The sequence below is a fragment of the Ooceraea biroi genome, chromosome 10 (genome assembly GCF_003672135.1).
Source record: "Ooceraea biroi isolate clonal line C1 chromosome 10, Obir_v5.4, whole genome shotgun sequence".
Lineage (NCBI taxonomy): Eukaryota > Metazoa > Arthropoda > Insecta > Hymenoptera > Formicidae > Ooceraea > Ooceraea biroi.
In genome coordinates this window covers 10,660,055-10,685,627 of record NC_039515.1, presented here as the reverse complement: position 1 = coordinate 10,685,627, position 25,573 = coordinate 10,660,055, and the positions used below count along the sequence as shown (strand labels likewise).

The 25,573-nt window shown below is 34.6% G+C and overlaps 2 protein-coding genes and 1 pseudogene across 4 annotated transcripts; 2 read left to right on the top strand and 1 right to left on the bottom strand.

Moving 5' to 3' along the window:
- Window positions 1–4,112: 4,112 nt before the first annotated feature.
- Window positions 4,113–9,929, bottom strand: LOC105285006 (caspase-2). Of its 3 annotated transcripts, none has more exons than XM_026973211.1 (8): window positions 9,481–9,929; window positions 6,229–6,392; window positions 5,952–6,014; window positions 5,466–5,757; window positions 4,972–5,225; window positions 4,592–4,838; window positions 4,346–4,522; window positions 4,113–4,204 (listed from the first exon to the last, which is right to left on the bottom strand). In XM_026973211.1, the coding sequence occupies exons 1-7, from the start codon at window positions 9,616–9,618 to the stop codon at window positions 4,394–4,396; spliced, it is 1,287 nt and encodes a 428-aa protein (XP_026829012.1). In that variant the 5' UTR covers window positions 9,619–9,929; the 3' UTR covers window positions 4,113–4,204; window positions 4,346–4,393. The 3 variants fall into 3 exon arrangements, 2 of the variants coding, with proteins under 2 accessions (XP_026829012.1, XP_026829011.1); XR_003407169.1 differs by having other exon boundaries at window positions 4,116–4,204; window positions 4,324–4,522; XM_026973210.1 differs by having other exon boundaries at window positions 4,185–4,522.
- Window positions 7,489–8,505, top strand: LOC113562778 (annotated as a pseudogene).
- Window positions 9,930–14,178: 4,249 nt separating the features above from the next.
- LOC105285007 lies at window positions 14,179–25,410 on the top strand. Its single transcript, XM_026972846.1, has 6 exons — window positions 14,179–14,208; window positions 14,304–14,390; window positions 17,973–18,093; window positions 18,347–18,511; window positions 20,665–20,807; window positions 20,915–25,410. Exons 1-6 carry the CDS (start codon window positions 14,179–14,181, stop codon window positions 20,999–21,001), a joined length of 633 nt encoding a protein of 210 aa, XP_026828647.1. The 3' UTR covers window positions 21,002–25,410.
- Window positions 25,411–25,573: the final 163 nt, after the last annotated feature.

Below are 25,573 nucleotides of genomic sequence, written 5' to 3'. Positions count from 1 at the left end.
TCTGCAGCTTTTGACACTATTCAAATTTACACGGCTAGGAATATACGTTTTCGCTCCGCACCGCTAGGTAGTGAACATGTCGAGTTCTTATTCGACGTTAAGATTTAGCCTGACAGTTATATAAGTTAATATACGTGTCTTGACATAATAATATTAATTTTTCTAAGAATTTTTGCACTTGCGGCACAGAGGTTCTCATGGACAACGTCCACACACGCCGCAAGCAATCTGAAGGCATTAAATTTGCCCATTTAATCAAATTAAATATTGATTAAAAAACAGATTACTTTACAATAGTGGACCAATATAAGAAATTAATTCATACCCCACATAAAAAATTAGATTTATATTGTTAACCAATATTGCTCCAATAAATTTGTACTACTACGGCACTTTCTCGCAGAGCCTGCTCGATTTCTGCTCCCAATCTGCTGCCAACTACACTGCGCAGATCCTGCTCTATTTCTGCCGCCAATCTGCCGCCAGGTTATGTCGGCAGGCTCTGCTCGGTTTCTGTCGCCAATCTGCTGTCAGATCATGTTAGCAGGATCTGCTGGCAGAACACAATCTTAATGCGGACACAGATGGTACCGGATCTATTGCATTATTCTGATTGAATCTGCTGCCAATCTGTCGACATACTGCTGATAGTTTGCTTACTGGGTATGAATTAAGGAATTTTAATAAAATTTTGACTGACATTTGATCATGTAATAATTAAATACTTTCACCATTTTTACATACATCTGTTTATGGCATTCATCTCCTCATATAGTATAAAAAAGAATACTTCACACTACAAAATGTGTGAAATCACAACAAAATTACCTTTTTAAAAAAAAGCGCCAAGTATACGCGCCCGAAATTCTTTCAAAAAAGAATTCTACACACCCGAAGTTCTTTCAAAAAAGAACTCTACGCGCCCGAAGTTCTTTCAAAAAAGAACTCTACAAAACTAATGATATCAACAAATTGCGCCAACTACAATGGGTATTTATGCAAACCAGAAAATCTATTACTTTTTATTATTACTCTTTAGCCGATATTCATTGTTGATTCTTATTTAAGACCATTTTAAGTACATTTATAAGATATTTGAATTGATACGAATAAATATTTTAATACATATACATATATAAATATATCAATACAAATGTGTTTTTTGAAAATACTTGGCGCTGTTAAACCGAATAAAAAATTCTCTTAGTATTTAAATAATCTAACCATTACAATAATTTGCTTAGACTCTAATTTACACAACTTGCCGAAATACATAAAATATATGTACAAATGTAGTTAATTACACTTATTCTATACTTAACTCTAATGTCTCACACACACGCGCGCGCGCACGAGAGAGGGGCACACACACACACACCTAACTTACATAACACAATCGCCGAAATACACACACACACATTCACAAGAGAGGAAGAAAGAGAATAAGGCAATTAACATATTGGTTCGATTTGTTGAGAATTTTTTATTCGATTTAGCAGCGCCAAGTATTTTCAAAAACCACATTTGTATTGACATATTTATATATGTATATGTGTATTAAAATATTTATTCGTATCAATTCAAATATCTTATGAATGTACTTAAGATGGTCTTAAATAATAATAATATAACAGCAATATAAATTGAACATAACACGTGATATTACAAATGCTATATTATTATTACTTTGATGTTATACAACGTGTTATATAGAGATGTTATATTCATTTTATATTATATATATTATAACATGAATATAACATATATATTTAAAATGTTTCCTCTTTTCGTTGGCATCCTTGCGTTCTTTTCAGTTCTTGCTGGTTCTTTCAGCGTGTTGTTGCGTGGTATGGAAGTGCTCTCTTTATCCAAGGTAATCCTTAACATTGATTAAAAATAAGTATTATTATAAAGACTAAATATTTGTGCATATATTTTTACTAGTATTCTTTAACTTATTGCAGTTAACCTATGCATATGTAAAATGGTGTAGTAGGTTATGTATGCAAAAGTCACATTGCAAGAATACAATACCGGGTCGTCTTCACTTCTACGGAACATTTAGAATGCATTTAGAAATGCTTATCATTATCAAATGTACAAAACTCTAAAGATTGATAATGAAATTAAGTATTTCTAAATGCTTTGTAGAAGTGGAAATGACATTTTGCATATATGCAAAAGTCACGTTGAAGAATACAATACCGAGTCGTCTTCGCTTCTACAGAACATTTAGAAATGCTTATCATTATCAAATGTACAAAACTCTAAAGATTGATAATGAAGTTAAGTATTCCTAAATACTCCGTAGAAGTGGAAATGACTCGGTGTTGCATTCTTGCAATGCGACTTTTGCATCTACTACCATTTTACATATGCATAGATTAACTGCAATAAGTTAAAGAATACTGGTAAAATTATATGTACAAATATTTAGTGTTCTTTATAATATAATACTTATTTTGAATACTTTTAATATTAATATGTTACTGTTAGAAAAGATTACCTTGGATAAAGAGAACGTTTCCATAACACGCAACAACACGCTGTGTATATTTTATATGTATGTGTTTAGAGTGCAAAATATAATAATTAAATATTTATATTTTTCCCTTTCCTCTGGAAAAACTGCGTCATTATAATAACTATAGCGTGATTGTTATTGTATATGTTACTGTATTAACTTATATATTTTATACATACTAATTCCAGGAAAGGTCTTTGAATTAATTTCGAGCGAAAGCAAATGAAATAGTTTGTTCTCGCTTAGAATTAATTCAAAGACCTTTTCTGGGATTAGCATGTATAAAATAGTATATATATATCTCGACAATTCTCGCATTCAAACTTTCGAAATCCGAATCATCAGTTTCGCTATAATGACGCGCGCGGATAATGTGTCATTATATACGTGATTTGGACGAGAGTTAACGCGGTTTTTGTTGCGGAAAGAGATATATATATGTTTCAATCAGAGCACATTAGGTACTATTAACAATTTTGATGCTTAGTGCCTTGACCAGAGATTTCCCTGTTTCATACAGTTGATGTAACTATTGATGCCTCATTTGCACGCATGACTAACCGCTATTGTAAGTATTATAACGTGAATATAATACGTATGTAACATGTTATATACTCTTAACAAAGTTAGCGAATAATTATATAATATATATATATATATATATATATATATATATATATATAATCGTGATGTAAATTATGTAATTGTTATATTACTGTTATATTTTTTGTAACTGAATAGTAACTGTAGAATGAAAATATATATTTTATACATGCTAATCCCAGAAAAGGTCTTTAAATTAATTCTAAGCGAGAACAAACTATTTCATTTGCTTTCGCTCGAAATTAATTCAAAGACCTTTCCTGGAATTAGTATGTATAAAATATATAAGTTAATACAGTAACATACACAATAACAATCACGCTATAGTTATCATAATGACGCAGTTTTTCCAGAGGAAAGGGAAAAATATAAATATTTAATTATTATATTTTGCACTCTAAACACATACATATAAAATATACACAGCGTGTTGTTGCGTGTTATGGAAACGTTCTCTTTATCCAAGGTGCATAGAACACTCGTCTAATCTCATCCCTATAGCAATTTTGAAAACCTACATCTACACATGTAGATGTAGGTTTTCAAAATTGCTATAGGGATGAGATTAGACGAGTGTTCTATGCACGTAATCGTTACTCGATGCCTGAAATAAATCTCTAGACTTGTAGGGCACAGGAATAAATATATTAACAATATTTTTTTATCTTGACAAAGATTTATTCTATTAAATACATGTATAAATGGAACTTAAACGGATCATCTTGTCTAACAAGATAATCGTACATATCGAGTGGAAAAATAAAAAAGTAGAAATGGCATATAAATATAACATATTTTAAAAAACATATGTTAAAAGTTTTACTGTCGTTTAGAGTATAACAATTCTTAAAAGTATAAATGCAACAGGATACTTATACATAATTAGGAATACGAAAATACTGTATGCTATTGTCTCATGGAATAAGAAATCCTGCTTTTCCTTCTTCGTCAGTCAATCAAGTCTTCTTCATAAAGACCAGGATGCAAATAACAATGTTTATTGAATCCCCTTGATTCTACGGTCGATGTTTGGCACTTGTTATCTGACATTCTGAGGTACTTCAAGTGTGCGTCGATCTAGAAAATTGTAATATTTTCATATAAATATAACATATTTTAAAAAACGTGTTAAAAGTTTTACTGTCGTTTAGAGTATAAAAATTCTTAAAAGTATAAATACAACAGGATACTTATACATAATTAGGAATACGAAAATACTGTATGCTATTGTCTCATGGAATAAGAAATCCTGCTTTTCCTTCTTCGTCAGTCAATCAAGTCTTCTTCATAAAGACCAGGATGCAGATAACAATGTTTATTGAATTCCCTTGATTCTACGGTCGATGTTTGGCACTTGTTATCTGGCATTCTGAGGTACTTCAAGTGTGCGTCGATCTAGAAAATTGTAATATTTTCATATAAATAATGTCATTATTTTTACATTTCGTGTTCTACAAAATTTACCATGCTGAATAAGTCTTGAATGTGCTCCGTGCAAGCGTAGGTCATGAATACTTTGCAGAGAATCTGTATGAACCAACTGCCAGTTATCTCGTCTCGGTAAGCAACGTGTCCAGGCAGAGTTGCCTGAACAATGAGCATATCCGAGTAATTTCTCGTTGTTAAGCCACGAACATATTCATCCGCCTTATTTGCCAAAGAATCAATGCTGACTCTAGATTGAGCTACTGATTTCTGCACCTTCTCTCCTCTAAAAAGAATATGACAGATAATGAATATTCAATAAGTAAATTCATTGATTTTACATTCACTGAGATAAAAAATGGTGATAAAGTTAACAAAATCTGATCTGTACATGGGAATACAAAGTTGTAATTACGTACCTGCAAATCTGAAACACGAATATCTTTGGTTTTTCAGCGAGCTGTGGACAAGCTTCCACCGTGAAGTAATCGTAGATATCCGAACACAAAACCTTTTCATAATTCGCTGGTGCGTCTTTCTGATAATCCGTTCCCTGGATCTCTGAATTGTTCATCTTATCCTCCGTACCGTGACTCGTAATGAACACGAAGCAGGAGTCAACCTTCTCCAGGTCCTTTCGCTTTGAGAACGTTCTTACCACCTCCTTTATTTGCTATTAAGAGAACAATTTAATAGTACAACATAATACAAATTGCTCGCACTCATCCCCTTTATTGTACACTGACAAAAAATAAACAGACGAAAATTTCACGGAAAAGTGCATAAAAGAATTTGCATGAAAATATGCCGTCTAAGAATAAGTTATATTGTATCTCGCTCTATATAAGAACCACATATGATTTTTAAACGAGTCAATATTGTTGAATTAATGCTAATTAATCGCAATACGTACTTGACCCGTTAGGTTTTGGTGCGTAACGACTTCAAAGCCCATTTGTTTAAACAGCTCCTTCAAATTAGCTTCGTCGTGTTCTGCCGCCAATCTAGGTTTCTCCGTTGAATCGAAATATATATTCGAAATTACCAAAACCAATCCACGAGGCTTACTTCGCATGGGATATCGCTGCAGAATAGTACAAGATTCACTATCTAGAAACCTTGTAGCTTTGGATACTTCGATTTTTAGAGGTTTGTTGGCCCAAACAATATTGTCCATAGACTCCTCTTGTCGCTCGTTGCTAGAACTTAAATAAAGCAAATAGCGCTTTATTTATTGGGAAAGAAAAAAAAATAATATTATTAATTAAATTATATATGATAATAATATAATATTAATTAAATTATATATGAATAAACAATGTATTCACCTTTTTGTGCAACCTTTGTATAATAATGTATTGATGCAATAATTAATGAGACAAATTATAAAATAAAATACCTCGCATTATTGTTGTGTTCCTTTAGTTGACTGATGGTAATGTTGTTAATGGAGTTGCTTAAACTAAAGAGAAAATTTTTGCATTTATTTTAAGAGATAGTCTACCTAGACACTTATAAAACACAGCCGTAAATTTAAAACTTGAATTTAAAACTCTTTATACAATAAGACACTGCAATTGATACTATTAATACATTTTTAACACTGAATATATTATAGATAATTTAATATTATTACAAATATTATTACAAAATGTTATTAAAAAATAATAAAATACCTTACAATATTGTTGCTTGAAATACTTTTCCCTTCTAATATATCAGCTATATTTCCATGATTGGATTGTCTTAAACTAAGAAGCAAATTTTTACAGGCGTTTGGTCCTCGAGTTTTTATAGTAAGAAATATATCTTTGACTGTATCTTGGTCTCCAAGGCTTTTCTGCAATTATAAATTATATTTTCTATAATATATTAATTTATATTCATATTTTTCAATTATAATACAGTACATCAAGTTTGGTGTAGCATATTTTAATTGTAGTGTAATATGCATACTATGCTGACCTTACAGAACAATTTACTTTTTTTAGTAGTAAAATGACGTCAGAAGACGAGATAATGACGTCATTACATCATCTTCTGATGTCTTTGTTACTTGGGTTATGGTGGAGTAAAAGGATTAGAGTAAATTATGTTTCCTAAATAATCTTTTCCTTGATGTAGATTATCTATCTTTAAGGTAATATTAATAAAAAAATAAAAAATAAAAAAATAGGTTTGAATACATTTAATAGATAAACGATGTTTTATTTAACTGTAGTTTATGAATTATAGCGTTGCATCCCTTGTATTCTTAGAACAATACTCACTCGGCACGTAATATTGCTGAAATAGTGTAATGTTCGGAAATGGTACAGAAATGGTAGAAATATTTCATTAACAATTCAATTGTAACTTCGCATCTGAAAATTTCAGAAATGTACTTGCATCATGTTTTTTTATAACATTGTATTTGCAATGTTTCTGAAATCATTCTGAAAGATGAAAAAGTTTGTTTTCACATTTGTATGTTTCTGTAATATTGAAAAAGAAATATAGCAGATGCACTACTTCAGTAATATGTCTGACACATCAAATGTAACATAGCATTTGAAATATTTCTAAAAAATTTCCAAAGGATTGCGTACGTAATCAAACATTGAATTATGCAGTAGTGAATATTTGCAATATTGCAGGAGAAATATTGCAAATGCAATGATTTAGAAACACTTCTAATACATGATGATGAATAGCTGAAATATTGTAGTATTTATACCCAGGCAGCACATGTTAACCTAATATAATATTGGGTCATTAAGTATGAAACTTTACAAATGTAAAAGCGCCATCTTTAACATTTGTTATCTCAAATTTGGCGCCAGACGTCAGTATCAGGTTAGGTTAGCGTGATAGATTTATGTTCGCTCTTCAAATGTCATATTTGTTTGTTCAAATATCTTCATTAGTTTTATTGGTGGATTCTTTTTTATAGAACTATGGAAAAGTCCAAAATTCGTGTGATTTATGAATATGAGTTCCGCCGTGGAACCACAGTGTCGGAGACAGCTCGTAATATCAACGCTGTATTTGGTGAAGGTTCAACTACTAAAGCAACGGTGGGCAATTGGTTCATAAACTTCAGAGATGGAGATTTCAGCCTCGCTAATGAGCCACGTGGAAGACCAAAGACGAAGGTGGATAATGATCACTTGAGAGCCGTAGTAGAGTCCGATCCATCTCAAAGTACACGTGAATTGGCATCGATATTCAATGTTTCCATACCCACCATATTGGTTCATTTAGCTGCAATTGGTAAGATAAAGAAGTTGGACAAATGGGTCCCGCACGAATTGACCGATGCGCAGCAGGCGCAACGTTTAGAGGCTTCCCTTTCTTTGCTTTCCCGTCACAAAAATGAATCTTTTTTGAATCGAATTGTGACCTGCGATGAAAAGTGGATACTCTACGACAATCGTAAACGCTCACATCAGTGGTTGAACGCTGATGAACCACCGAGACATCACGCGAAACCCAACATTACACAGAAGAAGCTTATGGTGACTGTTTGGTGGTCCAGGTCAGGTGTTATCTACTACAACTTTATGAAACCTGGTACATCGATAACGGCTGAAGTATATTGCAAGCAACTGGACGAAATGATGCAATAACTTGCTATTAAACAACCGAAATTGGTCAATCGGTCAATGCCAATCCTGTTGCATGATAATGCTCGACCGCACACTGCACGACTGACCGTGGCAAAGCTACAGGAGTTGGAATTGGAAACTCTTCGTCATCCACCATATTCACCAGATCTATCACCTACCGACTATCACTTCTTCCGGAATTTGGACAACTTGGTGGGAAAATTCTTCAATTCTCAAAAGGCAGTCGAAACAGCCTTCCGCGACTTCATCAATTCCCGTACTCCTGGCTTCTATAATAGAGGCATAGACCAACTACCACTAAAATGGCAGAAGTGTGTAGATAACATGGGCGCATACTTCGATTGAAAATAAATCATGTCCATGTGCCAAAAAATGCAAAAGTTTATGTTCTATTTGTAAAGTTTCATACTTAATGAGCCAATATGTTTCTTAGACGTATCTATAATGTCTAAGAAACATAAAGTACCATTTAAGAAACGGTTTAAATAGAAACCGTTTTTAGACCTAAATTTTAAAAACGTATATATATTATTAGGGCGCTTTTAAAAGTAAGTTTTCACGCGTAATAAAAAAGATACGTTTCTGCAAAACTTTTGGTACATATGATTTGCGTGAAAGAGTAAAACAGAGCACAAGAATAGGTTCTTGATATCGTGCAAGAGGATTTCTTTCATCGTACAAAAGGATTTTTCATTCTTGAAATTAACTGTATTTCTTTAAGTCACTCTATTGTTGTTTGCCGACTATTTAATTTTTTAAAGAGACAATAAATTTAAACGTTCCGACAATTGCAAAATATTAATACACCTGTGTATGATCTACTATCGATCGAGTCTAATCTGATACTGATCGAATCCGGACACGCAACATACATAAAGACTCTTTGATGACTCTAAGCAAACTGACAACAGATATGAATAACGTACATAACTGGTAGTGAAAGGCAGTTTATTATACTTATTTATAAAAGTAATAGTATAAAACTAATCGATTTTTTAAACTTACAAAGGATATTTCTCCCTAAATATAAAATTTGACAAAATTTTAAAAAAAGTTGCTTAACGTTTAAGTCGCCAAAAATCCTCTTAGTATCCTTTTTTTCTATCAAAAAAACACCTGTTTACAAAATCTAATCTAAATCGGAGCATGACCGTTTTTGGAACAATAGCCAAAATTAGAGAAAAAATCATGATGATAATGATTGCTAAAATTACAAGTTTTCTGTTTGTTTCATACATGCATTCGTACGATAAAAGTTGTTTCATGCGTACATACGTTACATTTACAGTTACATGCGTTACGATATAATAGAATACTCACTGTCCATGTTGAGATGTTTACATCATCTCTGTTGTAAACCTTATTTTCTAGGAGCTTTGGGAACAATGTTGTTATATCAATTTTGGGTACAACGCTTTCGCAGTAATAATCGATTCGTTTGCGATCTCGTCGATGCATTTTGAGTAAAACGAAATAAAATATTCGTTTCCACGAGCCTTTAGAATATCTATTGTTATGTTGGTAATTATTTAGTTTAAGGTCCTCACGCGGTTGACTCCACCGCAGGTGATCGTAGTGTGAGCGATTACGCGCCTTTGAAAAAGCACTAAGAACGTAATGAAGTCGCGCCCGCGAGCAACGAGATACCTGGAGCCTGACCACTCTTACGTGACTTCGATTTCCACTGTTTATGACGGCGAGGCTGACTGTCGACTGTACTGTTTTAGTCAGGGACGGCGCTTTGTATAGTCGAAGTGTTCCAGAGTGATTTCGAACATCGACATAGGATGTGTTCGGGGAGCACACTATCACGCCACCAACGCGACGCTACCAATGGCTGTTCGTGGAGCCAATAGCGCGATGAGATGCCAGAATGCAGACGCGGTGTTGAATACGTACGCGGCTCTCGCTTGTGTGTGTTACCCCCTCCACTACTCGAACCGCGGACCGCGTCTGCATTCTGGCATCTCTCGCGATAGCGATAGTGAGCTCCATGAACAGGGCCGGGATTCTGTAACTCCTTAACGACGAATATTATTAATTACACAGGCCTGCGAAATTTTAGGTTTTGTTAATTACAAAAAGCAGAGTAGGAGAATCTGATAGGTTTTTTGACGCTGAAAACGAATCTGGCCGCAGAATTTCGCCAGCACGTCAGGTTTTTGAGTAATTTGTGGTTAAGTGATCCAAAAATGGTTATTTCGGTCAATTTCATGAATTTATTATGGAAGAACCAAAGTTTTTGAAATATTTCTGGCAATGACGTCGTATAGTACTTAGTCTTCACCTTTCAAATCCATTTTCGATTGCCATTCGGACAATTTTTTTTCTAAAATATACAAGTATGAAGTTATAAGGCTGGTCATGGTCAACGCCGCTCTGATGAGAGAAGTTGCAACATTGCATCCTTAAATATAAGTGGCTATGGAGCTTGCAGTTAAAGATATATCTTTCAAATTTTCTCATTGGTGCTTTTTTATAGTTTTGTAAACACTTTTTTTTAAATTTTATACCTTTTTTATTGTGATTCTGTTTGCCATATTGGATCCACCATTTTTTATATCAAAAAATGACAGGCGGTGTTCAAAAAGTTATGTTTTTACCCAAATTTGAATTCGTGATGAGACAGAGATAGAAGAGTGGCATGATTGACTTGGAATGGCTTCTTGGACTCTTATGCCCGATGACCAGCCTTATAACTTCATACTTGTATATCTTAGCGAAAAAAATCGTCCGAAAATGGCAATCGAAAATGGATTTGAAAGGTAAAGAAAACGGAAACACGTTTACACGTATAATTAGCATATCCGTTCATTAGAAACGTTTTCCCGAATATACGTGTTTTAAGGTATTATACGTATAAACAGAAAACGTTTACACGTATATTAAACGTTTATCTGTTTATAATCGCGCCTTACGTATAAACATTTTTCTCCACCTCTTATTTTTAATTTCATTGGCTCGTCATTGGCTTGTCATTGACGTTACACCATGTCGACGACGACGACGACGACGACGACGACGACGTTGCACCACGACGACGACGACGTTGCACCACGTCGACGACGACGTTGCACCACATCGACGACGACAGTACACCACGTCGACGACGACGACGGTGACGACGTTGTACCACGTCGACGACGACGACGGCGACAACGTTGCACCACGTCGACGACGATGATGACGTTACACCACGTCGACGACGACGACGTTACACCACGTCGACGACGACGATGTTGCACCACCTCGACGACGACGATGTTGCACCACGTCGACGACGAAGACGACGAGGACGACGACGACGTTACACCACGAGGATAACACAAGCTGAAATTGATTGCATGTAGTCGATTACCGCATAATTTCAAGTTATTGACCTTCGAAGACTACTTCACATCTTCGAAGCTTCGATCCTTAATTCGTATAATAAATGTATAATAATCGTATAATAAACGTTTAAACGTTTAAATGTTTACCCATAAGTAAACGTTTTTCTCGAAATAAGTGTAAACGGATAAACGTTTAACGTTTACACGTATATTCAATAAACAAAATAAACTCAGAGCCCTAGTAAAGACTAGTACTATACGATGCCATTGGCAGAAATGTGTCAAAAAATGTGTTCTCCTTGATGAAAATAAGAAGCTTTTTAAAGCGTAAACAACCGTTGGATGAGAGTTGTTTTGAGAGTTTATACGCTTTCAAACTATAAGAATGCTTATATAACGCCATTGGAGTTGAACGCTTTCAAAACGCTTATAAAATGCTGTATATAACGTTTCATGAAAGTTCTATAATGCTAAGGCAACGCTTTTGAGAGAACGCTCAGTAAATGCTGATACACCTTCATGCAGAGAGTTTGCTGTCAGACTGTTCAAACGTTTAACAAACGCTTTTTCCAACGCCGCGCCGTAAAACAAGCGTTTTCCCTTCGTTCAACAAAAGCTTTATCAATAGCAAATTGTAAAGGCGCAGTGAACGTTTTGTAGGACGTTAACACAAACGGCTTGGAGACACCCAAGAAACGCTTTTCCTCATTCCGTAACACAAACGTTTTCCTTTCTTTCACCAAACGTACTTCTAATGTGGAATTTTCGCATACACTTCTCTTTCGAATAATTTCCACAATCGAGCCCCTGAACGCTCACAAGCGCTTCCAAATCCACAGCAAACGTTCTTTACGCCGTTTCTAACGATAAAATCAAATGCCCGCTAGGTGGTGCACATGTCGAGTTCTTACTCGACGTTAAGATTTAGCCTGACAGTTATATAAGTTAATAATATACGCGCCTTGGCATGATAATATTAATTTTTCTGAGAATTTTTGCACTTGTGGCACAAAGGTTCCCATGGACAACGTCCATGCACGCCGTAAGCAATCTGAAGTCATTAAATTTGCCCATTTAATCAAATTAAGTATTGGCTAAAAAACAGATTACTTTACAATATTCCCAGATAGCACAATGGATTCCTAACGTATTCCAGAAGTTTTCGTTTTTTGAATTGTACTTCCTTAAGAATACATAGGAGTATACTTTAAGAATGAATCAGGAAGTTACATGCACCATAATTGGACTTCCTGACAACTTCTTAAAGTATTCATTTCGAAGTACTCCTCATCAACAGATGTATACTTTATGAATTCAAAAGGAACAGTGTTTGAGAACAGAGAAAGAACTTAAAAATATGCACTAAAAACAATGATTACGTTTACACATCACCTTTAATCAGGTCTAATAACATCCGTACTTCTACAGCCACCTTCTGAAGAATGGAATGGCTGTATTTGGCCAGCTTTAGAACTACGAATGTATTAAACCTGATTAAAAGTGACGTGTAAACGTGTAAACGTGTACAACAACATATAATTTCACTAATGTTGTATATAATAATTACGTCTATTTTTTTGCCATCTCGATAATTCATTGAATGGTTTTACTCGACGTTTCATTTTTGCAAACTACAGTTTCAATGCAAATAATGTAAAACGTTAGATTAAATAGGTTAGAAGTAGCAGAAATTTGTATAAATATATTTAATTACGTCCAATCATATATACTCATAATTTATAACTGTGGATTTGGTTTCTCGTTGCGAATATCTCGTCAATATATGACAAATAATGCACACACGTAAATATAACGTAACACTTCACTACGACTTCGCGGATGCCGTATCATTATAATCAGAATTACTTCTACGATTTTCAACGACATGTTTTCAAAATCATGTAATTCTCCATTTAGGATATTCCTCATGAATTCTTAGAGTATTCGCGTACTGAATCGTGAAGTATTTATTATCATGAACTTATAATGAATACTTATGTATACTTCTAGATGAATTTGATTGTGAGCAATTCTTAAAGAATTCTCCAGATATTTATCTCTCTATTTCTGTAGGTATACTCTTTAAAATTAATTCATTATGAACTTCTATTCACCTTTGTGCTATCTGGGTTGGACCAATATAGGAAATTAATCTATGTCCATGAATATAAAAACTTGGATTTATATTGTTAACCATATTGCTCCAATAAAGTTGTGCTACTAGGGAAAGGCTACATGCAGTTTCCAATGATGAGAGCAAACGCTTAATACAGGATCTATAATACGTTTCAAAGATTTTCAATAAACGCTTAACGTCATACATCAAGTAAACGCTCTCAAACCTTTCAAAAAATGCTGTATATAAACGCCTTCTAAACGCTGCAACGTTGCAATTTCCGCTTTATTAACTCTCTACTGGCCGTTTCTAAACTCTCAACGAACTCCTGCAAACGCTCACGTAAACGCTTAACGAATGTTCATGAAACTTCTTATTTTCGCCAGGGCTCCCATAATAAATTCATGAAATTGACCGAAATAGCCATTTTTGGACCATTTAACCACAAATTACTCAAAAACCTGACGTGCTGGGAAAATTCTGCGGCCAGATTCGTTTTCAGCGTCAAAAAATCTATCAGATTCTCCTACTCTGCTTTTTGTAACTGATCCTCGCAGGCCTGTGTTATCGATGTCGACGATTATCGATAAAGGTTATTCTGTAAGTAACAGTTATCGACAACTCTCGGGGCCGATTGTTCCAACTTCTTGGTAAGTTTTACCTGACAGGTACTATATCTTTATCTCTTTTTTTAGGACTTATCTGAAAAGAGACAAAGATACTCTACCTGTCGGGTAAAACTTACCAAGAAGTTGGAAAAATCGGCCCTCGATAAGTTAAAGGTACAATTTCATGCTGTCGCTCGTCGCTCATTTTCAGCGACAAAACAGGTCACGTGATCAAAATTGACCAATATCCAGCGTTAATTTTGATCACGTGACCTGTTTTGTCGCTGAAAATGAGCGACGAGCGACAGCATGAAATTGTACCTTAAATCGTTAAATTTCGAAAAGTATCGAAGCCGTGTCGATGTGTTTCCGATGGATACTGGAGGTTTCGCTAAACTCTTAACGATAATCGGTGTGAGTCGGTATGGTGGTGTATAGAAGGTATGCATACGTATATTGTATTATACGTGTAACGTAACGAGAACCTACAAATTGCTGGATAAGGAAATATAGTTAATAGTAAATAGTACGGATTGAAAGTAAGTATAAGTCCTTCCATTCCTTGCACTTTTTATTATTTATGTGAGTTTAATTTAACTATATGCTGTTTGAATATTACTATATACATATATATACATATAAGTGATATTGTGTATAAATTCCTCAAATATTAATTTTATTTTTCTTATATAAAAATATGAAATATATACTGTAAATTAATATATTTAAAAGTAAGAGGACTTCAGAAAAGTTTTTTAATGTAATTAACATATATATATATATATATACATATACATATATACATATATATACAGGGTTCCAGACGTACCATATCACCACTTCAGGGTAGACCCCTACGTCATTCTGAGCCGAAAGTTCCTCTGGCAAAATGTCGAAGGTGGCGTAGTTTCGGCGCTATAAAAAGGTTGAAGATATCCTATCAGTAGATAAAGGCTGCGTTCCGATATTTACTGCCAGTACTGAAAATCTATAGTTCACATGACATATACTATAGATTTTCAGTACTGGCAGTGAATATCGGAATGCAACCATAGTATGGGGGTTCTAACTCAGGGGCAACGAGGGGGGTGCTGGGAAGGGGGAGGGGAGGGGCTGAGTCAGCAGGGGGGGGGGGTCGTGGACCTGCACGGACATGTTCAAGGTCAGATGACGTCATCGCTGGGGGGGCTTCTTGGACCTGCACGGACATGTTCAAGATCAGATGACGTTATCGCTAGAGGGGGGGGGGGGGTATGATGTAATCTCTATATTTAGACATGCGCTCATCGCCATTCTTGGAACGCGTTCGAAACTGCGCAGTAGTGCGGATGATGCAACCGCCATTTTTGATGACATCATCGTTTTTCTTGGAACGCGTTCGAACCTGTATGGACGTGTTCGGACATGCACGAATATGTTCAGGGCCATATAACGTCATCGCAATTCTGAGATATGCGTTGGGGCTTGTGCGGACCTGTTCGAACATGCACGAACACGTTCACGGCGTCTAACTTATTACTCTCTCTAACGCTATCGCTAAATATTATACACGGATGGATAGAGAGATAGTGAAACATTCTTCTTCTACGTAGGGACCCTCTAATAAGAGTCGCGCAACGACGTCTTATAAGTTAGGTCAAGGACGCCATGTTTTGTCGGAATCTAACCTGACCCAAAATAGAGTGCTATATTTATGCACAACACAATTGCGGTAGCCGTATACAGACATACTATATCTATTAGTATCCGACAGAATATGGCGGCACCAATTACAAGTCAGAACGTCGTTGCGCGACTCTTATTAGAGGGTCTCTACTTCTACGCGGTTTAAGACTTCTTCTTCGAACGTTATCGTACGTGTTGTTCTTGGACGACCACCCATACAGCACGCAAAGATTGCATATATATTGCAGGAATCTTCCACCGCAACGTAGCAACATTGCAAATTCATTGCGAAATGTTTCTGCAGCATTGCTATGGGATTGCAGGAATGTGAAAATGTCCGCTTTTCGGAACATTGCAACGAAACGTCATAATAATATTGCACTGTAATGAATTTGCAATAATTATAATTATTCATTATTATATACTTTAAATATTTTTATTTATATAACTTCAATATTTTTATTTATTAACATAAATAGACAATTATATGTAATATACTAATAGTAATAAGAAATGAAATAAACATTTTCTCTATTTTTGTTATAAAAAAAGTAACTGTTCTTTATAAAAAAAACTTAAAAAACCTTTTCTTGAGATATTATTTTTCCTTTAATTAAATAATTGAATCTTCTTCGTTTTTGTTTGTATGTTGCCTGTAAAAATAAAAAAGGAATTAAAATTCATATATTAGCATAAAATTACATAAAAATATACAAACTGCAAGTATCCCAGATAGCACAAAGGTGAATAGAAGTTCATAATGAATACATTTTAAAGAGTATACCTACAGAAATAGAGAGATAAATATCTGGAGAATTCTTTAAGAATTGCTCACAATCAAATTCATCTAGAAGTATACATAAGTATTCATTATAAGTTCATGATAATAAATACTTCACGATTCAGTACGCGAATACTCTAAGAATTCATGAGGAATATCCTAAATGGAGAATTACATGATTTTGAAAACATGTCGTTGAAAATCGTAGAAGTAATTCTGATTATAATGATACGGCATCCGCGAAGTCGTAGTGAAGTGTTACGTTATATTTACGTGTGTGCATTATTTGTCATATATTGACGAGATATTCGCAACGAGAAACCAAATCCACAGTTATAAATTATGAGTATATATGATTGGACGTAATTAAATATATTTATACAAATTTCTGCTACTTCTAACCTATTTAATCTAACGTTTTACATTATTTGCATTGAAACTGTAGTTTGCAAAAATGAAACGTCGAGTAAAACCATTCAATGAATTATCGAGATGGCAAAAAAATAGACGTAATTATTATATACAACATTAGTGAAATTATATGTTGTTGTACACGTTTACACGTTTACACGTCACTTTTAATCAGGTTTAATACATTCGTAGTTCTAAAGCTGGCCAAATACAGCCATTCCATTCTTCAGAAGGTGGCTGTAGAAGTACGGATGTTATTAGACCTGATTAAAGGTGATGTGTAAACGTAATCATTGTTTTTAGTGCATGTTTTTACCCAGATAACACACAATATTCTATGAATATTCTATATAGCTTCGAATATACTTCTTTGAGAATATTCTCAAAGAAATCATCCATACACATTTGTAGAATATCTCCCTATAACATTTTCTGCAATCACAAATGTTGGCAACAAGCTATGTTTGCCGAAAGGCCGCAAATGGAAAACATACTTTGTTATTGCAATTCTGTTAGCACACTTCCGTCAATATGCAACAATCTTTGTCGGCAACATATATGACAGAATGGCAACTAATAGCAAGCAGATACCGAACATCTTGATTGCAGATTGATGGCAAATGCTAAGCAGTTTTGCTACTGCAAACAGTGTCACCAAACATTGCACAAAAATGCAACAATGTATGTAGACGACAGATTGCTCGGATAAGCGAGCAAATCTGTTAAATGCATTGATAACATATTCACGACAAATATCAAGCAGATTTGCTATTACGAAGGTGTTAGCATTCGTCACACAAGAATGTAACAGCATCTGTTAGTAAAAATACACGACAAATTGGTAGCCAACAGTGATTGTGATATTGATTAACAATCATGTCCACTGCGCATGACCGAAGACGCGACGCTGCCCCGCGGACAACACTGGTATTGGTGTTGCGAGAACATTCCGGTACGAACAGGCGTGCACGCGGTGTAAAGCGCTTCCTGAGACTTCGTGTGTTTATCATCGGGTTCACGGTAAGAAAGAAAGTTCTCTTTCCTTTTTTTCCAAGATAATGAACGTGCCGTTATTTCTCATGAGTTGAGCCAATGCGACTTTTCATGTACAAGAAGCATCGTGTTTGAGTTCTTAGAAGAATTCGACATATGCGTAGTTTATCACGAACAAGTGCTATTACTATTTCGAGTATAGTCATTGCAAACAACGCTGTCCGTGAAAAAAGGGGAAGAAAATGTGTTTTCTATTATGCGTTTTCTATTATTGTTACAGCTATCCTTGCAAGGTCGTACGTTCTTCACATCATTAGTGCCGTTACTCCCCCATACAGCACGGCAAGATTGCCGCAATATTGCAGCAACATTTTTCGGCAAGATTGCAATATTGCAGAACCATTGCGAAATATTGTTGCAAGAGTACTGCAAGATTGCAGCAACGGTAAAATGTCCGCTTTCAGAAATATTGCTACAAAACGTTGTAGCAATATTGCAGTAAAATATACATGCAAACTACTGTGGAAATGTGCCAATATATGGTTGAGCTGGATCTTTTATGCCTAATAATATATTTCGCGTTAATGTATGTATATTTTTCGCTTAACAAACTATGCAATCACGTAATTAAATTTAATTATGTGATTTCTTCTAGCTTCAACTTGAGACTGCGTTTCAAGACCGATAGTAAACGGTTTTAAAACGCAGTCTCAAGTTGAATCGTAGTTTAAGCGAAGTCTAAGCGAAGACTGTACATAAATTCATGTAAAAAATATTATTAGGCACAAAAGATCCAGTCCAACGATATATTGGCACATTTACTTGATTGTTATAATAATCATGACTAACATTAATATAAATACACACATTATTTTACGTTATTTTAGATTATACACAAGTTGGCATAATAGCTTTAACACGAAGTAAAACCATTCTATTGGGTTGTTCGGAAAGTTATTTCGTTTTTTCAAGGAAAAATGAAAGGCGGTTTTTTCATATTTAGAATAAATTTTATTCAGTGATGTATTGGCCATTTTGTTCCACTACCTTTCGCCATCTTTCTGGCAACTTTAAGATTCCACGCTCATAGAAGTCCTTCTCCTTATTGACAAAAAATTGAAGCAAGTGATTTTTGACGCCTTCATTTGAATCGAAGTTTACATTGTTCAAAGAATTTTGTAGAGACCGGAACAAATGGTAATCGGATGGTGCCAGATCAGGAGAGTATGGTGGGTGTGGTAGCACATCCCATCCAAGCTGTAAAAGCTTCTGGCGAGTGACCAAACTTGTGTGTGGTCTGGCATTGTCGTGATGGAATACGACACCTTTCCTATTCGCCAATTCTGGTCGCTTCTGCTTGATGGCAGCATCCAATTCATCCAGCTGACGACAATACACTTTCGAATCAATCGTCTGGTTGCTTGGTAGTAGCTCGAAAAATACGATTCCCTTCCAATCCCACCATACAGAAAGCATGATCTTCTTTTGATGAATATCTGCCTTGGATGTCGATTGAGCAGGTTCATCTTGCCTGGACCATGATCGTTTTCGCTTAACATTGTTGTAAACAATCAATTTTTCATCTCCAGTTATGATTCGCTTCAAAAATAGTTCATTTTCTTCACGTTTCAACGATGAATCGCAGATGGTAATGCGTCGAATCAAGTCAATTTCCTTTAAATTGTGTGGAACCCAAATATCGAGCTTTGAAACGAATCCAAGACGTTTCAAATGATCGTAAACGATCGAATTCGATAAATTTAACTTTTCAGCAATTTCGCGTGTTATTATGCGACGGTTTGCATCCACCAGAGCCTTTATTTTCTCGTCGTCAGCTTTAATTGGCCGACCTGAACGTGGTGCATCTTTCAAATCGAAATTTCCAGTACGAAATTTCGAAAACCAATTCTGACACTGACGTTCACTCAATACATCTTCTCCGTACACGGCACACAATTTTTTTCTCGCTTGCACTGCATTTTTACCCTTTCGGTAGTAAAAAAGCAAAATATTACGAAAATGCTCACTTTGCTTTTCCATGTTTGATGTGATGCCAAACAAAAATTACTTGACAGATCGCAACACAATAAGATACTAAATGACGTCTGAAATGTCAGTTGTCAAAATATAAAACGAATTTGTCGCTTAGAGTAAGGTTAAGTATCGAGGAACGCGACTAACGACATCTCTTTGTGAAAAACGAAATTACTTTCCGAACAACCCAATAGAACATGGATCTTTTATGAAAAGTTTAAAAACCACTTAATGTATTAAGATTAACATGCCAACTTGTATGTATAATAACGCATAAGTTTATTTTATTTTAATCTTAGGGTTTGGAGGTAATAGACAAATTTATATACATATATAATTAATATAAAAATGCTTTCAATCCTATGTGTATTAAAATTATTATAATAAAAATTTTTGAATACTTACTCTAATTGTAAGTGACACGCAAACACACAATAAAAGTACATGTTATTTTCACAATATTTTACAATGTTGCTGTAACGTGTTTAAACTATATTGCAAATTCATGACTATACAATATTTCTGCAACATTACACTGCAATGTGCAATATTGCAATATTGCAGCAATGTTGCTGCAAACTTTTGTGCTGTATGGGTCAACCTTCGACCATTGCGACTTGGAAGACAAATCCATTCTTTGTGTAATTTTAATCTCAGTTTCCGTGAGAGAAGATCGTACATTGGTGCATGCAAGAGGTTACGTTCCGGTAAGTACAGCGTTAATGTTGACAGTGCCGCTGTTATTCGGAGCTCGATTACTGCGACGCTGTACGTGAAAACAGAGCAATAAGCTGTATTTCGATTTGTATTACAGCTTTTACTCGCGAAGTCGTGCGTTCTACGAATTATCGGTGCCAAAGGTACTGTTCGTTATTATTCGGACTTCAATCATTGTGACTGAACAAAGAAGACACGCTCTTCAATTTTAATCTGTGTTTCCACGAGGAAAGAAGACGATCTCGTACGTGCAACAGTTACTGATATGTTCTGTGGTATTTATCCTTCAACGTCAATATATTATCTGTTGTATCTGCGACTTGTTCTTGCGCAATTAGCGGTAATACAGTGAAATATTGCGCAATTATAGATAATACAGAGTCTGGTGTTACATAATTATTCCCTAGTTCGCCAAAGCAAGTGGTTCAAGAAAATACATATTTGCTTTGTTGTATGGAAATGTATATACAATCACGGAAGTGGAATCGTTTTAACGTTTCTACATATATAATAATACTTAAAACTACCGTTATACTTATTATCAATTCGATCGTTGTTACTGGTAAAAGTGAATATTTATGTTCCACTTGCTGGTGTGAATAATTATGTTTCATTTGCGTTTTCTCATACAATACGATACAAGAAACCTGTTCCTGTACCCTTTTGCAAGTTCTATAATATAAATATGGAAGGGCAAAGTCTAAAAACCTCAATCTGTCGAAAGACGCTACACACTATCTGACAGACAAAAAAGAAGGATTAGAATGGAATACAAAAACAATGCTTATTTATTAAGTTCAACCAGTCGGACTGTCCATACTACTAATGATATGCATTTATCTGATTCCTCCATTACATCTCAAGACACTATTAATTTCAATAATATTTTAAACGATGAGACTTGCAGTGCAAATATAGTAAATGCACAAAGAATTGATAGTTTGTCTCCTTCGTGTATGTTTGACAGTAATTCTATTAGCAACGATAGTAATGAACATGAATCAAGGACGAAGTCCTTCACAAGTTACTAATTTTTATGATATTGGTATATCATCATCAGATCTTCAGGTATACACATGTGCAGCGTTAGGCCCGATACACACTAGCGGTCCGCTCACGGTCCGATCAAATATTCTTCTATTGGTTATAATGGACGTATTCACATTACGGGTAACGCTCAAGTCCCGCTCCGCTCCATTATAACAATAGAAAAATTTGATCGGACCGTGAGCGGACCGTGAGCGGACCGCAAGTGTGTAGCGGGCCTTAGCAGATGAGGTATATCACATATTAATATTCATGAAGTCAGTGCAAAAGGTTACAGAATGCCGTATTGGGATAGCACAACAGATGAGAGTAGTGATGATAGTACGGCAGATAATGCTTTGTATCCACCGCAATATATTGTAGTTGCTATAATGCATAATGAAGCATTGTAATTAGAATTGTTAATCGCCCGAAGAGCAATCTGTATTTTTGTTCGTTTTCGATGGCTTTTCTGCAAAACGTAATGCGTGTTTTTTTATAAATGTTTTTATAGATGTCAAATAATATTTGTTACAATTGTATTTATTATATCTGTAATAGATATGGCTATTACAGTCGTATCTATCTTTGTTTTTTTCGATGCTTCTGCAATACATAATACATACAACTATTTGTTTTTTTCGATTCTTCTTCTGCAAAAAAAACGCGTTTTGCAGAAGCCTTGAAAAGAAAATTCAATTACAGAAATCAGAAGCGTGCAGAGAGAGGTGGCCGCCCGCGTGCAAAAATAATTTCGTCGCCCCAAAAGTGTATATACATAGTTAGTACTGAAATTTTTCTTTTAAAATATTTAAAGCCTCGCCAACATTTAGAAAGTTGCTATTTAGCTGCCATTTCATCTCATTTATAATGAAATAGGTCATAGCACAATTCAATGAATTTCGAATTTGGCCGTCCCTAATTTTGGCCGCCTGCGTGCCATGCACGCATTGCACGCTCGCTAGGCACGCCACTGTCAGAAATTACATTACATCTGTAATGTTAGATTATCTAATATTTTCTCCTTTATTAAACGCGACGCGTCGGTTTCTACAAACCGGTGATTTACTTTTTAAACGCCAAGTTTCTTTTCTTCAACTTTCCGTTTACGTAATACCGTCAAGTGGAGAGATACCGTCGATAATATAAACAATAGATAATAAGCATAGCGTAAACATAAAATAGAGCCGAATGCAACGCTGATTCTTACGGACCGGCGTGACGTAAACCGAAAGTCCAGCGCCGATCTGTAAGGACCGGCGTGGAATTTTACGTGTGTTATCATATTTCAATGTAACTATAGTTTGTAATTGTAATAATTTTGATCCAGCAAACGCTTTAAATTAGTATTAATGATACAAAATTGTACTTACATTCGTTTTTATAATACTTTAAGATTGTAAGATTGTTGTACTTTTTCTAATAATGTAATCAAATATAATACATATCTGTTAATGTTATTAAATATAAAACTTTATGTAATTGTAAATAATAAGTCCAATCACATTTCTTTTCATTTCACATCAGGTAGAGATTGACGACAGATCTGATATTCCTAAAGCCCGCATTCACAGTCGATATTCCATTAGAGAATCTGTTATAACTATTTAGATTTTAGCCAATTAAAATAATTATTTTAACGTTAAAATTGGCTAAAATATAAATAGTTATAACAGATTCTCTAATGGAATATCGACTGTGAATACGGGCTTTAGGAATATCAGATCTGTCGTCAATCTCTTGTCGTTTCTAGCGACAGATTTGGTTTCTGTTTGTTGCCAATCTGCCGTCACTTTTGAAAACAGATCTTGTCTGCATTAGACGCCACTTTGTTGACATATCTGGTAACAGATTCAGTCTACGTTTGGTACAAATCTCGATATGTTTGATGACAAATTTGCTTCTTGTATGGCGTAAATGTTTCGTCATTTGTTGGGACAGATTTGGTCTACGTTTGTTGCCAATCGGCTGCCTCTTTGCAGTAAACAGATCTGTCCTATGTTTGTTGTGTCAATCTGTCGTCGCATTGCTATTGTCAGATCTTGTTGTCGTCAATTTGACTGCGGAATATGTTCTTCAGATTTGGTTCACATTGGAGACCAACTGAGGACACAGTAGGCCTTGGCTTTGGCATTATAGTTCCGCTGGTATTTGTTTCTCATTTGGCAACATCCCATAACCAAAATGTTTGCTGGGTCCTTATTTATAAAGAATAGTCTATAAATCTGCCCACAACATTTAAAATATCAGCAATACGAATATATCCTTTACATATTCTATAAATGTTCACAGAATATTCAAATGTATTGAAAATGTAGATGGCGTTCAGAAAGCACAGGAAATACCATGGACATAGGAATACAGGGACAGAGCATAAACTCATAACATAGGTGAGGGGAGTGAAGCCAAAACGCGGGGAGTAACTGTGCCTAATTTTTGTTGGCTATAGCTGTGCGCATGCTCAGTACTACTTTTTTCGAATGATTGACAGATTTCATGTCATCTGAGATGATCTGACGCACTATGACGCGTGACAACGTGAATGTACAATTAATAATAAATTAATAATACATAAATCATGGACATTGGAATGACATAAATTAATAATAATAAATAAAATAATTTATTACAAATGCGGGCACTGGATGAAATTGATAATTTTTCAAGATGCAAAATATCAATCCACAAATTGCGAATGGTACTATTCTTTGGAAAACTAAAAATAATATTTTAAACTATTATGAAAATAAAGTAATATTTAATATTAATATTTAAACTTTTATTTAATAAAATAAATTAACACAATTAATATTAACCTATGAAATGTCACTTTTTGTTTATCAATGTTTTTTTCCAATTTTGATAATCTGATCTATTTTACAGTTTGGCACACAACATAACACCATTTAAAAAAATTTAATAACACTTCACTAACACTATAAACACTATAAACACTGTAAATATTATAAATGCTATTTTACTATTATTATTTTGTTGGTTGTCACAATATAAATTTTTTGCAACGAAATATATGAATAATTTTTATATATGTACTAATGCGCATGCGCAAACTACAGCCAATCAAATTTAGGCACACTTTACCACGTCGCACCGTCCCGCAGTGGCTTCACCCCCGCAATGATATGCTCTGTCCCTGTATTCCTATGTCTATGGGAAATACCAACTCATAACCTAATCTCTTTTTCGTTTCACTTTCACGTGGAGCACTTCCGGATTACCATACGCAAATTGGCGACAAATTATTTTACGTCTTCATATATAGTGTTCATTTTGCAAGTGTTCAAGTGTTCATGTTTGAAATATATACTATGTATATAAATTATATTTATTTTTCCATCATTGATCAGTTAGATACAAATACATATGTTGATAAAAAAAGATAAAAAATAACATCAAAATATGTTTCATCATGTATATATAAGTCATCCTATACATAAGTTGTAATATACTAATTTAGTTGTGAATTTATATATACATATATTATAAATAATCAATTGCAATCTATCCTATATCATAACTATGTTTATTATATGTATATGATAAAACATATTTTGTTGTTTTCATTAAGGCTGCGTCCCAAAATTCACTGTCAGTACTGGAAATCTATAGTTTATGTCACGTATACTATACGTATACTATTATATTATATAAGTATATGTGACATACACTATAGATTTTCAGTACTGACAGTGAATTTTGGAAGAACGCA